The 14,477-nt window shown below is 43.2% G+C and overlaps 1 protein-coding gene and 1 long non-coding RNA gene across 3 annotated transcripts in view; both read right to left on the bottom strand.

Annotated features, from left to right (window-relative positions):
- The window catches only part of LOC119132968 (alpha-2-macroglobulin-like protein 1), a 63,812-nt gene that overhangs the window by 17,695 nt on the left and 31,640 nt on the right, over positions 1-14,477 (bottom strand). For both annotated transcript variants that reach the window (XM_037268554.1, XM_037268555.1), the window contains exons 12-15: positions 7,625-7,864; positions 6,758-6,821; positions 742-887; positions 450-599 (exon numbers count right to left, since the gene is read on the bottom strand). In XM_037268554.1, coding sequence (XP_037124449.1) covers positions 450-599; positions 742-887; positions 6,758-6,821; positions 7,625-7,864 — 600 coding nt within the window. The remainder of the gene's footprint in view (positions 1-449; positions 600-741; positions 888-6,757; positions 6,822-7,624; positions 7,865-14,477) is intronic.
- LOC119132973 lies at positions 9,789-14,450 on the bottom strand. Its single transcript, XR_005100021.1, has 3 exons — positions 13,498-14,450; positions 12,549-12,692; positions 9,789-11,118 (listed from the first exon to the last, which is right to left on the bottom strand). It is a non-coding gene; the product is annotated as an uncharacterized LOC119132973 (long non-coding RNA).

Raw genomic sequence — 14,477 nt, 5'->3', positions numbered from 1 at the left:
TGTGTGTGTGCCCCCAGGCAGTGCACATGCATGTGCCTCATGCATCACTGGCAAAAGCGACGGGTATGTTTTTATCAACATCCACTATTCGAAATTCATTTGGCAGGTTGGCGGTTGTTAACTTAGAACCCTGATTATCAATACTCAGCAGAAGATTGAAGACGCACGTAAAAAAATGTTTACATCTCAGGTAGAGTGGTACAGAAATGACGTAACTAATGATGCTACAATAATACTTTATTGCCTGTGTAAATGCAATTTTGTGTGAACAGATATGTGTTAGATTTAAACAGCATTTAAATTTCAGACAGAAAGGCCGCAGCAAACAGATTTCAAGCCTGAAACTTCTTGTTCTACTGTACCACCTTAAATAAAATCTAAGTCGTTTTTTTGTTTCGTTTTAGAAATTAGTACATACAACAGATGAGGCATAGTGTTAGTTAACTTACATAACCAACAGTGAGTTCCCTCTCTGATTGCAGCAATAAAATGCTTTGGTCAATGGCTCGAACCGAGCACAAAGAGCCAGGCTGAGCCTGCAGTTTCAATGTAGTTTTCTCTGCTGGAAGCTCTTGGAGGGACGGGAACTTAAGAGAAACCTGCACAGAAGACAACAGGGAGTCAGAGGTGATTAATCCAGTTCTCAAATGATCTTTTGTTTGACACCATTTACTATATCTATTGCATTCAGACTCAATTATGGTTTTTTTTTTGCCTACTGTATTTAAAGACAAGAAGTACCTTATTTTTGAGACAGAGCTGGATGGGGAAGTCGTGGCTGTCTGCCACAGCCTCACCACCAGGCAACATAGTGTAAACTACAACCTGTGCGAAGGGTGCCAGGTCAATCACTTGATGGAGGGGTATGGTCAGCTCCCCTTTGTTCACTGACAGAGAGAGGAAAAATACATCATATGTTGAAATGAACAATGTTTCAAGCAGGAAATTTAGTGAGTCTTTTTCATTTTGATTTGATGAAATTACATAATAAAGTAAGGTGGCAGGGTGTTGCACTAATTAGTACGTCTGCCTCACTGATCAGATGTTATGAGTCTGATTCCGGCTCTGGTCCTCTCTGTGTGGGGTTTGCATGTTCTTCCTATTATATCCCAAAAACATGCATGGTAGGTTGATTGACCACTCCAAATGACCCAGTTTGGATGGTTGTCAACTGGGATAGAGGGCTGTGCACCATTCCCCAAGACAATTTGATTTATAGCCTTTGACAGAAAACTGTTATGTACAGTCGGTGTTATGTTCTGTATTTGTTGGTTTTGGTTTAGCTAGATCCAATCTTTACCACGCCACACTTAGATTGGCACACTGGGTCTTGCATTGTGTAGTGACGTCATGGACAGTCAAAACAGATTTGATTGTTTGAAGCTGTTAAGACTGTCCATATCCGATTTTGAAACTACCTCCCGATTGTGGGTTCAATCTGTCTCGCACAAATTAGATTTGTGACTGTTCATCAATTGCCTTGTGACTGTTCAGACAACACAGCAGCCATCCAGTTTCAATCTGGATGGGCTTAAAATCAGATTTCTCGCAATCTGAACACATCCTTAACTCCCTGCTTCCTTTCATTCCTTGTTGGTTCTCCTACTCATGTCTAGTTCCCGGATGGGTTGTTAGCTGAATGTCGTCAATTCTTCTTTCTCCTACTTTAATCCCTGTTTCAGCCAAATGGTTAGAAAAAAGGTTAATTTACAGAGACTTCATGTGCACACAAAACCACCTGCTGGGCCATGTGCATAATCACAGGCAGATGTACTTTAAGTAATGTATGATGTACTGGTGCATAGATGATTTTCATGTCTGTTTCGACTCTTGGAAATTACTAAGAATTACAAAAATTGTATGATGAAACAATTTCTTAACAAAGTATATTGGCCTAATACAATATATTTTGTGTTTCACAGGGTAACAAAGTAAATAGGATTCTGTATTTTTTTTCCTTTCCCAGTGAATTGTTGTTATTGTACTCAATTTTGTTGGAACATAAACATTTCACTGTTGCATAAAATAAACTGTTAAATTAAGAACAACAACAAAAACAACAACAACCTAATGAGTCCAAAACGGTATATCAAACCCAATGCAGCCTGAGGCTCAAACCCGCACATCTATTGTCCAGTAATTTGAAAGTCGCTGTGCAAAACCACCTTGCACTGGGTACTGCTGATATCTTCATTTGCAAGGATTCCCAGGACTGTGTGTATAGATTTGCACAGCTAAACTCTAACTAAATTAAACACTACTATAACACCTTCAAACTGCAGTTTCCAAACTACAATATCCAAATCACGAGCTGGCTGCGAGTCTTATTTTAAAAAAAAAAAAAAAAAAAAAAAAAACATAAGTACTAATCGACCCACTGCCTGAGGGGTTTATATTGCTGTCAAATGTTGCGGAACAATCTGAAGTGTTTTCCGAAAGAGTCACAAAGTACAACAGCCAGCGAGGCTTCGGGCATCACCCTTTTTCGCTCTTCCACTAAATAAAGCAACCATAGTAAATACCGTAATTTTCGGACTATAAGTCGCGTTTTTTTTCATAGTTTGGGTGGGGGGGGCGACTTATACTCAGGAGCAACTTATATATGTTTTTTTTCACAAATATTTACTTGATCATTAACACATCACTTACTTACAAGTATAGTTGACCACTTCACATGTTATTTTTAGTATAGTTGATCACTTCACATGCTTTGATATCTTTATCTTGAACATATTCAAAACATGAAGAATAGAGAGAAAAAAATCAAATAAAGTAATTAACACTTTAAAGCGCCATATCCTCTGGACATGTCCTCTGTCACCAGGATGACATAAAGGACGAGAAATTTCAAAGTCAAAGTCAAAGTCAGCTTTATTGTCAATCCCTCCATATGTCAAGACACACAAAGAAACCGAAATTCCGTTTCCTCTATCCCACGGTGACGAGACATAGTACACGATAGACATACTAGTAGACGACACAAAATAATAAATAATAATAATAAATAAACAATATGAGCGATGAATAAATAATAAACAAATAGCCCAATAAATAAGAGGAGCAAAACTGAGCCAGCGTGCATACAGCAGACAGCAAGCATATCGCAAAGTACAGGACGCTACGCAGAAAGGGGGAGAGAGTTCAGGATCCTAACAGCCTGGAGTATGAAGCTGTTGGAGAGTCTGGTGGTGCGGGAGCGCAGGCTCCTGTACCTCCTCCCAGAGGGCAGAAGATCAAACAAAGAGTGAGCGGGGTGACTCACATCACTCACAATCGTGGTCGCCTTGCGGGTGAGATGGGAGGTGTAAATGTCCTTCAAGGAGGGGAGAGAAGCACCAATAGTCTTACCAGCCGTGTTCACTATGCGCTGCAGGGCCTTCAAGTTGTAGTCAGTGCAGCTGCCACCCCAAACAGCAATACAGCTGGAGAGGACGCTCTCAATGGTGCCGCGGTAAAATGTAGTCATGACGGCCGGAGGAGCGCCCGCTCGCCTGAGTTTCCGCAGGAAGTACAGGCGGCGCTGGGCCTTCTTTGCCAGTGATGCGGTGTTGGTGGACCAGGAGAGATCCTCACTGATGTGCACCCCCAGGAACCTGGCGCTGCTCACTCTCTCAACCACAGCACCGTCGATGGTCTGCGGCAGGTGTTGGGTGTGACCCTTCCGGAAGTCAACAACAATCTCCTTGGTCTTGTCGACGTTCAGCAGGAGGTTGTTGTCCCTGCACCACGTGGTCAGAAGGTCAACCTCCAGCCTGTATTGAGTCTCGTCTCCCTTGGTGATGAGACCCACCAGAGTCGTGTCGTCAGCAAGCTTCACCATGCGGTTGTCGCTGTAGGTGGCAGTGCAGTCATGCGTCAGGAGGGTGAAGAGCAGCGGACTGAGCACGCAGCCTTGGGGGGCCCCTGTGCTCAGCGTGATGCTGGCGGAGATTTTGTCGCCAACACGTACCACCTGTGGCCTCTGACAGAGGAAGTCCAGGCCCAGCTTGTCAAGTTTGCTGATGAGACGTTGTGGCACAATGGTGTTGAAGGCAGAACTGAAGTCCACAAACAGCAATCTCACATACGAGTCCCTCCTCTCCAGGTGGGTGAGGGCCGAGTGGAGGGCAGAGCAGATGGCATCCTCAGAGGACCGTTTGGCTCGGTACGCAAACTGGAAGGGGTCAATGGTGGGGGGGAGAACGGATCGGATGTGCTCCATGACAAGCCGCTCAAAGCACTTCATGATGATGGGCGTAAGTGCCACGGGGCGGTAGTCATTGAAGCAGGACGGAGCAGGTTTCTTCCGCACAGGTACGATGGTGGCAGCCTTGAAACACGACGGGACGATGGCCTGCTGCAGGGAAGTGTTAAAGATGTCCGTGAAGACACCCGTCAGCTCACCAGCGCAGTCCTTCAGCGCTCGACCCGGGATGTTGTCAGGGCCCGCCGCCTTACGGATGTTGATAGCGGCAAGCGCCCTCCTCACGCTGTCGGCGGAGAGGCACAGGGGCAGCTCGTGGGAAGGGGGAGTGGCCTTCAGCGGGCAAGTGCTGTTCTGAGCGTCGAAGCGATCAAAGAAGCGGTTGAGGTCATTGAGCAGACGGACGTCGCCTTCACAGCTCTGCGGCGCGGGCTTGTAGTCCGTGATGGTCTGAATGCCCTGCCAAAGGCTCCGTGCGTCCCTGCTGTCCTTGAAGTGGGCGGTAATTTTGCACGAGAACGCCCTCTTCGCTTCTTTGATGCCCCGGGACAGGTCGGCCCTCGCAGTCCTCAAGCCAGCCTCATCCCCCGCTCTAAAGGCTTTGTCCCTGGCCCTCAGCAGCCTGAAGACAGCCTCAGTCAGCCATGGCTTCCGGTTAGCCCGAGTGACGATGGAGTTTGAGTGAGTCACATCATCAATGCACTTCCCGATGTAGGAGGAAACAGAGTCAGTATACTCCTCAATGTCTGTCCGACCGTCGCAAGTGGCAGCCCTCCTAAACATGTCCCAGTCAGTAGAGCCAAAGCAGTCACGAAGCGCATCAGAGGCACCCTCAGGCCACACCCGTACCCGCTTGCGAACCGGTCTGGATGTTCTCACCATTTGTCTGTATGCGGGCAAAAACATAACAGTGATATGGTCAGAAAGTCCAAGATGGGGGAGGGGGGCGGCTCTGAAAGCTCCTTTATGCGAAGAGTAGACCAGGTCCAGGAAGCTGTCGCCACGCGTAGGAAAATTAACATGCTGGTGAAGCCTCGGAAAAACAGACTTCAGGTTAGCATGATTAAAATCCCCAGCGAAGATGGTGAAACCGTCAGTGTGCGCTGTCTGTTGTTCACTGACAGCCTGGTACAGTTCACTATGAGCCGCGAACTTGTCGCCTTCGATGTTGGAAGGCGGGATGTAAACCGCGACCAGCAGAATCGCGGTAAATTCCCTTGGCAGGTAAAAAGGACGGCACTTAACGATCACAAACTCCGCCAGTGGCGAGCAGTGCTTGCATACCACCACAGAGTCCCGGCACCACTCGTCTCGGACGTAGACACATATTCCACCTCCACGAGATTTTCCCCCTCGTACAATGGCCCGGTCCGCCCGATAGCACGCTAGCCGCTCCAGACGTACAGCTGAGTCCGGAATGTTGACGGTCAACCAAGTCTCAGTGAACACGAGCACACAGCAGTCACGCACTGTCCGGTTTGCAGATCTCAGCAAGCGAATGTAATCCATTTTGTTGTCCAGCGATCGAACATTCGCCAGAAGAATGGAAGGCACGGCCGGGCGAGCTGGGTTGGCTGCCAGCCTGGCCCGGACGCCTCCACGCTTGCCCCTCTTCAGCCGCCTCGCACACCGCTTTCGACGCTTCCCAACCGGGGGAGGAATAGCAGACGAGCCCGGCGACGCTACAGGACGTAGCAGTCCGAGCTCCTTTAATGTCCCCGCATCAAAGTCCAGAACTCGACAAAACTCGCTTCCGCCGATGTCGAGCAGAACCTGCCTGCCGTACTTGTAGCACGACTCAGTACGACGAGACGAACACACAAAACTGCCGGACAAACACTCATTAGACGAACAAAACACCGTTCGGGCGGGACAGAGAGAGGTCGCTGCGTATGCACGCGCCGCCATCTTGAATCTTACCTTTTTGATATTTGATAGATGGATTTAATGATTTGGAGTGACACAAATGGTTTGATAATATTGTTGTTTATGTGATAGTTATTTAAAATATAGTTTATATATCGTTGTATGGGCCTGTGGAATAATTTGAACTGCGGCGCGGCACACGGCATTGTTGACAAAGGACGATCGATGGATTTAATGAATTGGAGTGACAGATGGTTTTATAAACGTGTTATTTATGTAATAGTTTTTTTTAAATAACTGAATGTTACGTCAGGCCCGTTCTCAGCTCCTCGTTTGTGTTTGTCACGTTAGCATACCGTATCGTTTAGCCTGTTGTTGCTCGTTCATGTCTGTTCTTGGTGTTGGATTTTGTCGAATAAATTGCCCCCCAAAATGCGACTTATACTCCGGAGCGACTTATATACATATGTTTTTTTTTCACATTTTTGGGCATTTTATGGCTGGTGCGACTTATACTCCGGAGCGACTTATAGTCCGAAAATTACGGTAGTAAATTTAAGTTGAATGATTTCAAAGTGACCCTTGCATCCTTTGATTTTCTTGTTTGCGGACCTTAGAGGAAAACTACCACACCTATTTTCAAGGTGGGAGGAATCCAGCGTACCTCATGACAACCAACACAAGCACAAATAAACAAAGAAAAATTACCTGCACCCACAGTAACAGCCACCGGGAGACTGCCATGCTGCACAATTGATCCTTTGGACATCACCTAAAAAGTATGCATACAATCAGCAAAGTCAAGTTTTTTCTCCATCCATCCCTGCTCTCTGTTGTTTCTTTGACTTATTGTACATAAAAATTCTGGGCCAGATTTACTAAAAATGAAATGAATCGCGCCTTTAATTGATCTTTGATTGCCCTTGCTCTTTGCTCTCTCAACATTCTATTCACAAAGGATTTTGCCATTCAGCTTGTTTTTGACAGCTTCAAGATGCCTGTTCCGTTCCTGCTCCAGCAGCGCATGTCCTCTTCCACTTGTCCCTCTTCCGGCAGAGCACAACCTGAGGTTGTCACCCCTTCCTCTTTTGGCAAAGCATGACCTGCGGCTGTCTACGGTCCCTGTTAAGGTAGCACACGTTCCGCGGCGGCCTCCCAACCCTGCTCTGGAAGCGAGAGCTCTGCGGTGTGACCATTCCCCTTCAGGTGTGGCCTACTGAATGACTATTTAAAGATCCTTTTGCTCGCTGATTGATTAGGCATGGCCTGATGTCATCCAGTAGAAGTTCAAATACTAAGCATGCCTTCTGCATCCTGCGCCACTCTCTCTTGTGACTTGGTATTTTTTTATCCAGCCCTGTCCTGTTACTTAGTATTTTTGTATATCATGGCTCTCTGAGGTTATTCCACTTCCGTGTCCTGCCTGCTTCTGGGCCCAAATTATGCTGCTCAAGTCACACACACAGACTTTTGAAACTTGCACATTCAGTGTGTGTCTTTCACACAGCAATACATTTCTAGTACAAACTCAAGTTGCCAATACTGAAATACAATACTGAAAACACCTGGACTCACCAAGAAGAGAAAGTCTAAGGTCTCTTGTCCCTTCTTGAGTTCTTGTCCCTGGATGATGTACTGAGCTCGTACTGTGGCATCTTTGTCACAGGAGATCCTTCCATGGACCTGCATCAGCTTCAGAAAACTACTACTCTTTGAATAGAAGGCATTAACGTCATGAGAGGCTGCCCTGTACTCTGGTTTCTTCTGCAAATCTGGAACATACTGCTCATCATCATCGACCAGTTTGGACTTGGCCTGTAAACAGAAAAACAAGAGAATGGTGGAATTCAGAGCTCTTTGTGACATCAAATTTAGGATCAGTTGAGTCAACTTACATAACTTCTGATAACTTCTTTCTAATAGAGTTTTCAATTCTAATGTATTCAAATACGACAAAGGTAACTGAGTGGCTGCGTTCACACTGAGAGGCGTGATGCCAATTCAGATTTCTGATTTCTGATCTGATCTTTTTATGGAGTCGTTCACGTCACATAAACAAATGTGGCTTCTAATGTGAACACGCGTGATGTGACACGCATGCCCATAAAGCGCAAAGTCAAGTGACATGCACTGGAAAAAAATACATCCCGTGGCACAATGTTTCTGTGTAGAAATGTAGAAATAATTTGATGGTGTCATCAACATCGATGATGGAGACTAAATATGACGTCACGTCATTGCCGTGCATCAAAAACGGACTTTCACCTCAAATGTGCACTCTATTCCCTTCTTGCAACAAGGAAATATTGGTCTTTTGATGATGTGTAGTTCAGACATGTACAGATGAGTGTTCATACTGCAGATACATTGCTTACATATTTGATTTATATCCACAAACGAAAAAGGCCCAGCTGGCATTTGGAAAAATTTAAATTGTACATGAAAAAAAAATGTGTCGCATATGGACGTCCATATCCATTATCTGTAGCGCTCGTTCCCACGGAGATCGCGCAGGAGAATAACCCAGAAGCCATCGGGCATTAGGTGGGCTAATCGTAGGACACATATAGACAAACAACCATCCGCATACACACTCACAAGCAAATTGGAGCGCTACATTGGCCTACCATGCATGGTTTGGGGAAGTGGGAGGAAACCAGAGTACCCGGAGTAAACCCACGCAGGCACGGGGAGAACATGCAAAAGCCACACAGGATGGGCCGGAGGTCAAATCGAATCCGCAACCTCCGAACAGCGAGGCGGACCTGGTAACCACCTATCTCATATGGATAAAAACAATCAGAATTGCACTGCAGTGTGAACCTAGTCTTTTGTAGATGGGCTTAGATCGCATACGTATCCAATATTTTGCAGTGCAATTTCAGTCTGAATGACCTGATTGTCTATATAAGTTGTTTTGAATAACGGTACTCACTTCATATTTGATTTTAATTGAATCCAACTTGTCCAACTAGTCACCTAAATGTTGAACAGAGGGTGTGTTTTACCGAAGTCAAATTCCTTGTTTGGCACGCTCAAACATGGCGAATAAAAAAAAAAAAACTCTCTCTTGAAACATTGGCCAGAAAGTGGACATTGATGGTGACAAAGACAGTTCATTTGTAACATGCAGCAATTACGTCACATGACCTTTAGTAGACGTCATTAGAGATTGAAAAGATTCTCTCAATTCAGATATAGTATACCTCCTCTTGCGTGGCTCCTCTGTAGATATGAGATTATAAAAAGATGAACCCCTACACGCTGGATATCTACGTTGTGAGTAGAGGTACACCAATCAAATGATTTATCTAATTTTGTTTCTCTATGTACTGGATGTGTTAAATGTGTATCCAGTAAGTTTTAATAATAACATTTGACAACTAACAACAGAGTTCATTTCTGAGCACATATTAAAAGATTTTGGGGTGAAAGTTTGGTTTTGCAAGAAGAGTTTTGTGAACACATGTGGAAAGTAGCTTGTAAATTGAGTTTTGTGTTCACACTTGAGAGAAAGGGAGAACAGCTTCCGAGAAATGTGTCGTGGCAATTGAGAAAAACTGTGAACATTTTTGTAGCCCACATCTAAAGGTGATATAGATTTATGACCAAACATCTCTTTCAGTGAAGGGTACATAATTGAGTTGACATTACAGGCTACAGAGGCAAATGTAGGTCTTTTTATGTGTACAATTCAAACTGTTGGAGAAAGACATTGGAAAAACGACACAAAACTAAATAAAATCAAAATGTAGTTCACTTTTCACATAGACAGTGTCTCCACAATATGTCACAAATTAGCATCCAAAATTTTAATCTAAAACAACTAAGATTGTTGTCCTGCAACAATTTGAGCTTGGCTGACATTTTGCTTGTAACCTTAGGGAGCTCACTACATGATTTTTGGGAAGCATTTTCAATCAATGCCTTTTTGTGGACCTCTTCAAGATGTTTCAAGTACTCATGCAGTTTCCTGATGTCCTCAGAGGGAGTGGTTGGGTGCTGTTCCATTTCTTCTGGTCTAAAGTCTTAAGCACATTAGAGGACATGTGAAGTCCATTCCATTTCAATTAACTGAAAACTGCTCCGCATTTATCCTCAAGGCCTCATCTTGTTGACGTAATGCTTCTTGCAATATCTTTGACACACTTAAGAGTGAATGCCGCAGTTTCAGTGCCGTTGCTGGAGTACCAAATCTGTTAATGGCGTTGTCGAATCCAGTCATGGATTTAACCGCCTCCAGAAGTGAATTGAACTTCACAGGATCTATCAGGTTCCTCAAAAATATTATGTTGTGGTCAATTTTCTTGGCTGATATAACTAGTCTGCCAAGCTCCCTCATTTTATTTCTCATGTCAGCATGGTGTCGTCCCACTTATCCATTTTGCATCTTCTCACCTACGGAAATTATGAGCACATCTGACTTAACAACAAACATCTTCTCACCTAAGGCAATTATGCGCACATCTGACTTGAGTGACAATATCGTAGTCATGCCTTCCAAAATCTTTATCAGTTGATCAGTAATTGGCAACATCAGGGAAGCAGTGGATAGGATCTTTCTTTTCACTGGGCCAACCTTGGTCACTTTGAATTTGCAACGCTTGTGATGTCTCCAGAGGTCTGTCCTTATATACATTGCAAAACAGAACTCGCAAGGCAAGTAGTCTGCTTCAATGGATGGGTGAAGTGCTTGTCGTTTGGGTACAATTAGTCATTTTCCAGAGGAAAGAACTGAGCAATTGAGGTGGTACTTTCTCATATTAATCCATTAGCTGAAAAGAAGATTCCATGTAGATGTCCCTTGGTTGTGTGCAAGTGCCTCCGCCACTTCAGTTTTCTCAGCGTGCTTCTGCTCACAGTAAAGGCCGTGATTCTTCTTATCATAGACTCTATGAGATGAAGTGTCTGAGGACATTTTTACCTCAATACAACCTTGGGGGTTTGCTTTTATCAGGTAGGTGGGTGGCTGGTTTCCATGAAACTTCTTCTATTTTCTCTTCTTTTTCTTTTTTTTCTATTTTTTGGTTTACTTTATTCTCGTCAGACGTTTCGTGAAAAAAAGAAACCTGTTGGTCAGAGAAGTTTGAAATCAGATTTTTTTTATAGCTGTTTTCCTTAAAAAAACATGACTACCGTAATTTTCGGACTATAAGTCGCTCCGGAGCATAAGTCGCATCAGCCATAAAATGCCCCAAAAAGTGGAAAAAAAACCATATATAAGTCGCTCCGGAGTATAAGTCGCATTTTCGGGGGCAATTTATTCGACAAAATCCAACACCAAGAACAGTCGTGAACGAGCAACAACAGGCTAAACGATAGGTATGCTAACGTGACATAAACACAAACTAAGAGCTGAGAACGGCCCTGACGTAAAATTCAGAGTTATTCAAAAAACTATTACATAAATAACACGTTAATAAAACCATCTGTGTCACTCCAATTCATTAAATCCATCAATCGTCCTTTGTCAACAATGCGTGCGCGCCGCTGACGGCTCTTGCACTTCAAAATATTCCACAGGCCCATATAACGATATATAAATTATATATCAAATAACTATTATATAAGCAATAATGTTATCAAACCATCTGTGCACTCTAAATCATTAAATCCATCGATCAAATTCCTCGTCCTTTGTCAACAACGCCGCGCGTGCGCCCTGACGTCAGCCTCGTCGTTATTCCACAGATCTACTATATAACTATATTGCAGCGTTAACAAAGTTCAAGGAAAGACGTGGGTTTGGTAAACGGCTCTTTATTTAACAAAACAAACTTACAGGCGTGTGGCGGCGTGGACTTCCAGGCACGGAGGTGGAAGAAAGATCCATAGAATAAGACCGGGCGTGCGTAAAAGCCATGACCGAGCCCAATCCACCGTCCCTGGACAGCCACCCGGCCGAGCGCCGGCCCCCGACTTCTATCCACGGAGGTGAAAGAGACCTCCGTAGAGTAGGACCGGGTGTGCGTAAAAGCCATGTCCGAGCCCCATCCACCGTCCCTGGACAGCCACCCGGCCGAGCGCCGGCCCCCGACTTCAATCCACGGAAGTGAAAGAGAGCTCCGTCATCAATCTTTGTCCTTTATGTAAACAACCGCCGCGGTGCTGACGCGACGTCGCGCTGCTGACGCGACGTCGCGCTGCTGACGCGCGACCGCGACGTCGCGTCAGCAGCGCGGCGGTTGTTTACATAAAGGACAAAGATTGACTCGACGGAGCTGCTGCTGACGCGACGTCGCGCTGCTGACGTCACTTGAAATTCAAATTACAGTAATCCCTTGCTACATTGCGGTTCGTTTATCGCGGTTTCACTTTTTCTTTTTTTTTTTTTTTTTTTTGGAAATTTTTTGAAAAAAAACATATAAGTCGCTCCTTATTATATAAGTCGCCCCCCCCACCCAAACTATGAAAAAAAACGCGACTTATAGTCCGAAAATTACGGTACTTGTGAACATCGACAACAGAATAGGATTATTTCCAAAAAGAATATACCTACCATAATTGAATAGCTCTCTTCAGGAAGAGAGCATGATTGTATCAGGTCACTCATCACCTCTGAATGATTGTTCTGCACCTGATCAAAACATTCAGATGTCCATCTTTAATGTTATGTTATGATGTTTGTTTTGTTGGTCTTAGTCTGGAACACAAAAAATACACAATAATCGAAGAAGTGACAGAAACATGTATCATATTATCATTATTTGCCTTAAAAAGTAATCATGTAGAACACATCGAATTGTTTAGTCATGTGGTTAATTGTGATTTAACAGACAATCGCTTTTCATATTGATTATGAGTAAAACCACAAATGTTTAAAACAAATTAAAATGATCAAAGCACCTAATCAAACCTTCAGGGATGTCCATCTTCTCTGATGTTTTGTGGACAACTGTGTGATGTATTGCTCTTATCCCGTAACGCGAAGAAAACAAAATCATTAAAGAAGTGACAGAGACACATTTATCACATTATCATGGAAACCTATGCATTGCAAAACACTTCAGGTTGTGTCATGTGGTTAATTGTCTTTTAACAATCAGACAATACCTTTTCATATGGAACATGAGTAAAACCATTAATGTTTAAAACGATGTGCTTCTCCTTTAGAACGTTGTGTTCACCCATATTCAAGCAAGAATTCTCCTGCTTGGATGGCAAATATTCCATAACCTGGTTTAAAAAAAAAAAAAAAAAAAGCAAGAAACTGTGTCTTATCAAATCATTGCAGATCATATTGCAACATATAATAAAAGCAAAAATTCAATGTCTCTAAGAGACCATACCCTCTCAAAAAAGTATTAAAATCAACTCTGTTTTTGCTTTGTATGGAAAATAAATAATGATTACTTGAAAACTGAATCTAAACTGCTTTATTGCTCAACCTTGTCTATAACCTTCGGAATTCATTGGAGAGCCCCATTTCAGCTTTTTCAATACATTACCTTTTTCAGTCATGATGAATCTTTTCTGAAATGTGTGTTTGTCTTTACCAGAAGCAATGAAGTCCTTTCATGGGCAAACTCTTTTCGGTCTGATTTTTCTGCAAAACAGTATTATGATTAACTTGACATGAACCTGTGGCGTTGTGAAATCAAAAATATTTTCACTATTGCTAGTGTCCAGAACAATGACCTGGGCTACCTGATACAGTTTTGTCTGATTACCTAAGCACATTCTTTGTAACTTTTGGCTATTTTTTACAAAACTATTCACACAAATAAGAAAAACTTTTACAAAATTTCAAAAATTTCTTACGACGTGTTTCTTGCAAAAGCAAATAAGTCTCACTTAACTCTTCAAACTTTCATAAAAATGGTTTGTTTTGTATCAAACAATTAACACGAGACATCAAATTAGCCAGGACACAATGTGCCAACTACACACTGTTAGCAAGAATTAATAACAAATCTGTATTTTCTTTGTGCAAATAAGGAATTTACCTGTAGATGTATCCCTTGGAGTACAATAGAAAAATAATTGTAGGTCAGTCTTTAGGTCAAGAAAGACACCAAAAATATCTTCTTGAGGTAGATGGCAGTGAATAAGTGAAAAAAACAGTGCTAGAAATATTTTCCTGCAAAGCAATGAGTGAGCTAGAGTTATTGTGTTTTGTAAACAACCGTGTGGAATACTAGTTGGTTGCACAAAGCAAGGACCCAGACTTTATATAGTCCATCTCCATCAGGTATCTGGAAATTGATTTTCATGTCAGTATTGCATATGAATACTTTCAGTCATGCAAATGTTTAACTCTGAAACATCAGGACAGACAAATAAAAACTGTGAATGTAGCCACCTCTGTTTTGTAGATTACACACGTTAATTGCTTGACTCATTGTTTTGCAAGTACAAAAGGGATGTTGCTGTAGTGTAATCTGGGAAAGAGTCTAGTGCAGATATGGGCAAACTACGGCCCGCGGGC

The sequence above is a fragment of the Syngnathus acus genome, chromosome 13 (genome assembly GCF_901709675.1).
Source record: "Syngnathus acus chromosome 13, fSynAcu1.2, whole genome shotgun sequence".
Taxonomy (NCBI): Eukaryota; Metazoa; Chordata; class Actinopteri; order Syngnathiformes; family Syngnathidae; genus Syngnathus; species Syngnathus acus.
The sequence above is the reverse complement of the archived record's forward strand: the minus strand, read 5'-3'. Positions and strand labels throughout refer to the sequence as shown.